Raw genomic sequence first — 3,015 nt, 5'->3', positions numbered from 1 at the left:
TAGTCCCTTTTGACCCATGCAGGTTGGAATGAGACACACAGAGAATGGGTAAGAGGAGAATTTTCTAAGAGTAAGGCTTGTGTACCTTAAGAAAAAGCATTGCCGTTGTAATTCAGGCATGCCTATGACCCTATATAATGTTTCAGGAAAGGAGAATTGACTCATTCTTTGCTTTGACAGAAAATAAATTAATAGATACAGACTTTTATGTTCCCTTTTTTTTTTTTAACTTCTCTGCGCAACTCCTGAGATAACTATACCTCCTGCTATATGTCATCTTACTAGTTACTCAGCTGCTGTTAAGCATATCTTCATTTAGACTGCACCTTCATGCCACTTCAAAGACTGGCATTTTTTTCCACTGAAAAATAAGTTACTTTTTTAACCAATGTAGAAGTACCAAAGCATTAAATACAACTTCAATCACTTTTCAAGATTCTAGCACAGTTCAGATTTTTCGCAAAAGTTCAGGTCATGACTTCACAACATGCTCCCCTGTGCAAGACATACTTCTTATTTCTTACTCTATGTTTACGTACAGTAGTTTCAAGTTTGCCCATGCTAAAGGCCCTCCTCTCCCTGCTGTGACTTCCAACAATGAAGTTCTTCGGCTACAGAATACTTAGTTAACAAGGACTGAAGGGTGAACTGAACTAATACTGTAACATTAAAAAAATAAAGCAATGAACTTGTTTTGATTTGTATGCAATTTAAAAGAAAGTCCCCAGTGCAACTGCAGCACAGTACAATACAAAGGAAACATGAGGCAGGTTCAGAAATGCTGCCAGTGCCTGCAGGCCTATGAGAAGGTAGAGTCCAGGAAATCGATGTCAAAGAAAGGCCGATGCCTCATGAGGATGCCATTGCTCACAGCAACCAACAGCTCTAAGACATTTAGTGCAGTACAGCACCAAAACATGTAAACCATGACAAAACGCAACTGGTCTTGCAGCTTCCTTAGACAGCCTTCTTGAAAAAGATGATCCAGATGGTGTACATCACCTCTGCAGGTAGAATATTTCTTCTTACAGCAGCTTTCAGGGACATGAGCTTTTTCAGCTGAAAGGTGCCAAGAAGCAGCTGTTGCATTAAGCCAGTCTCTGTAGCTTTGGACCCCACAGCACTGCAGCTTCCTCTGTACTGTATCCACAGCCATGCTTCCAGGACTCTGTGTCCCATTGTAGTGATAGACAAAGTAACCCATAGTTCTTTCCAGCTCAGAAGCTGTATGAAGAGAGTATAACTGCACCACAAGTGCTGAAGATATTTGCAGGCAAAAAAGGACCAGCAGCAAGTACATGAGAGCCCCTTGCCGGTAGCGGGAGCACTTAATGCAAACAGACACAGCCAAAACTGCAGTAGGCAGCATGATAAGTGCAGCAACAACAGCCAGCCAGCCAGGGAGAAACAAGAAAGGATCCTGAAAAAAATATCTGTAGTTCATGTACATAAGGATGATAAGAACTCCATCAAAAGCCAGAGCTACAGCACTACTACAGATGGCGAAACCTAGGATCCCCAGCAGGTATCGAGCAAAGGACATGATCCAGGTGTCCTCATAATGCTCCAAAGAAGGGGAGCACATCCTCGCTACCACAGCTCTAAATCTCTCCATTGTACTCACCACTAGGAAACCCCAGCCTCACCAGCACTATTTAAGAAGTCTCCACCCCACTTAACCAGGTGCAACAGACATCTCTGCCCAAAAACATCTTTAAGGGACCAACACTGATTAGATTCTCTCAGCAAAAGACTGCATCAGGTAACCACATGACAATGCTTGTTCAGTGTAGCCTGAGGAAATCAGGAGGATGTGGTCAAGCTTGATATTAAGAGGTCATTCGCTCCACTATCATTGGAGACATTTGCATTTGAAGGAGGAGGACAGCTGGAAAAAGGCTGCAGCCCTTGCCTTACTACATTCATGTGTCACAGAGCTAAATGTAGAGAAATAGTCAAGGTGGTAGCCAGCAGTGCTACTTGAAATCACAAGTGAAAGAGGTAATCCAGCTAGCAATCCTACAGCAGTAGCCAAGACAGCAGCAAATGCACAAGTCAGAGTTATTAACGAGGAATGGTTTAAGCAGAGCTATTCAATCAGGGTTCTCCATAGGTAACACTCACCTACACTTGTGATCATTCCCAGTATGTTTGCTATTCATTAATTCCTTTTTTTTTATGAGGGTAGTAATAATAATATTTTGGTTTCTTTTTTATTCAGCAAGATTTCTGTCTAGATAACTTCAATTACTCAAGGCACCTGGATGAGAAATCCCCACTATTTCACAAGGGTAGCCCTTGTTTTGCATCACCACTGGTTTGACTCTGTGCTGTAATGATAGAACAGTATTAACTTTTCCTTGTGTGTAAATAAACTGAATTACAGACCAGATAACTGACTTCAGAACAATCCCAAAGGGAATTAGCAACACCTATCAGCCAGCAGAACAGCGTTATTACTCAAACATGTGATACAGAAGAGCCAAGCAGGATGAGAAACCTGCACAAAATGTGCCAAAGGCACCAGGAGGGCAGATCCCAAGGCCTTTATCATCCTGATAAAATCCTCTAACATCTCTGTTTCTCAAGGTGCAGAGCAGGGCTACTACAACAGGCTTACATAAGGGATAATACAGAGAAATAATCCTCATTTTCAGAAACTTTAGCACCTGCAGACCCTGTGGAAAAATCAGAGGAAGTCAGAGCTCAGATCCCTGAAACCCTGGAGAAGTCTCAGCAAAGCTGATGATCCCACATCTGTCAGACGTTTTACAAGGACCTATTCCTGTTATATATGCTATGCACACACAGATGTTGAGCTGATCCCCATCAGAATGTCTATGTGCTGTACAAACATGTCATTAAGGCTAATTATTTTGGAATGAGATAAATGGCTTTTATTATTTTTAATCCTGCCATTAACAGTAATTAACAGGCAGTGATTAACTTGTTAAGTCTTACCCGAATGCTCCTTTCAAAGTTGTTCCAGGGTGTGTGTTTTCCTGCAACTGTTCT

General features: G+C 41.8%; 1 protein-coding gene across 1 annotated transcript; it reads right to left on the bottom strand.

Moving 5' to 3' along the window:
* Positions 1-799: 799 nt before the first annotated feature.
* On the bottom strand, positions 800-1,585 carry LOC311203614 (tetraspanin-3-like; the record flags this gene model as incomplete). Its single annotated transcript, XM_084278368.1, has 1 exon — positions 800-1,585. One exon carries the CDS (start codon positions 1,583-1,585, stop codon positions 800-802), a length of 786 nt encoding a protein of 261 aa, XP_084134494.1.
* Positions 1,586-3,015: the final 1,430 nt, after the last annotated feature.

The sequence above is a fragment of the Gallinula chloropus genome (assembly GCF_964237585.1).
Source record: "Gallinula chloropus genome assembly, chromosome: Z".
Classification (NCBI taxonomy): Eukaryota; Metazoa; Chordata; class Aves; order Gruiformes; family Rallidae; genus Gallinula; species Gallinula chloropus.
Note: the sequence above shows the minus strand (reverse complement) of the source record. Positions and strands in the feature narration are given on the sequence as shown.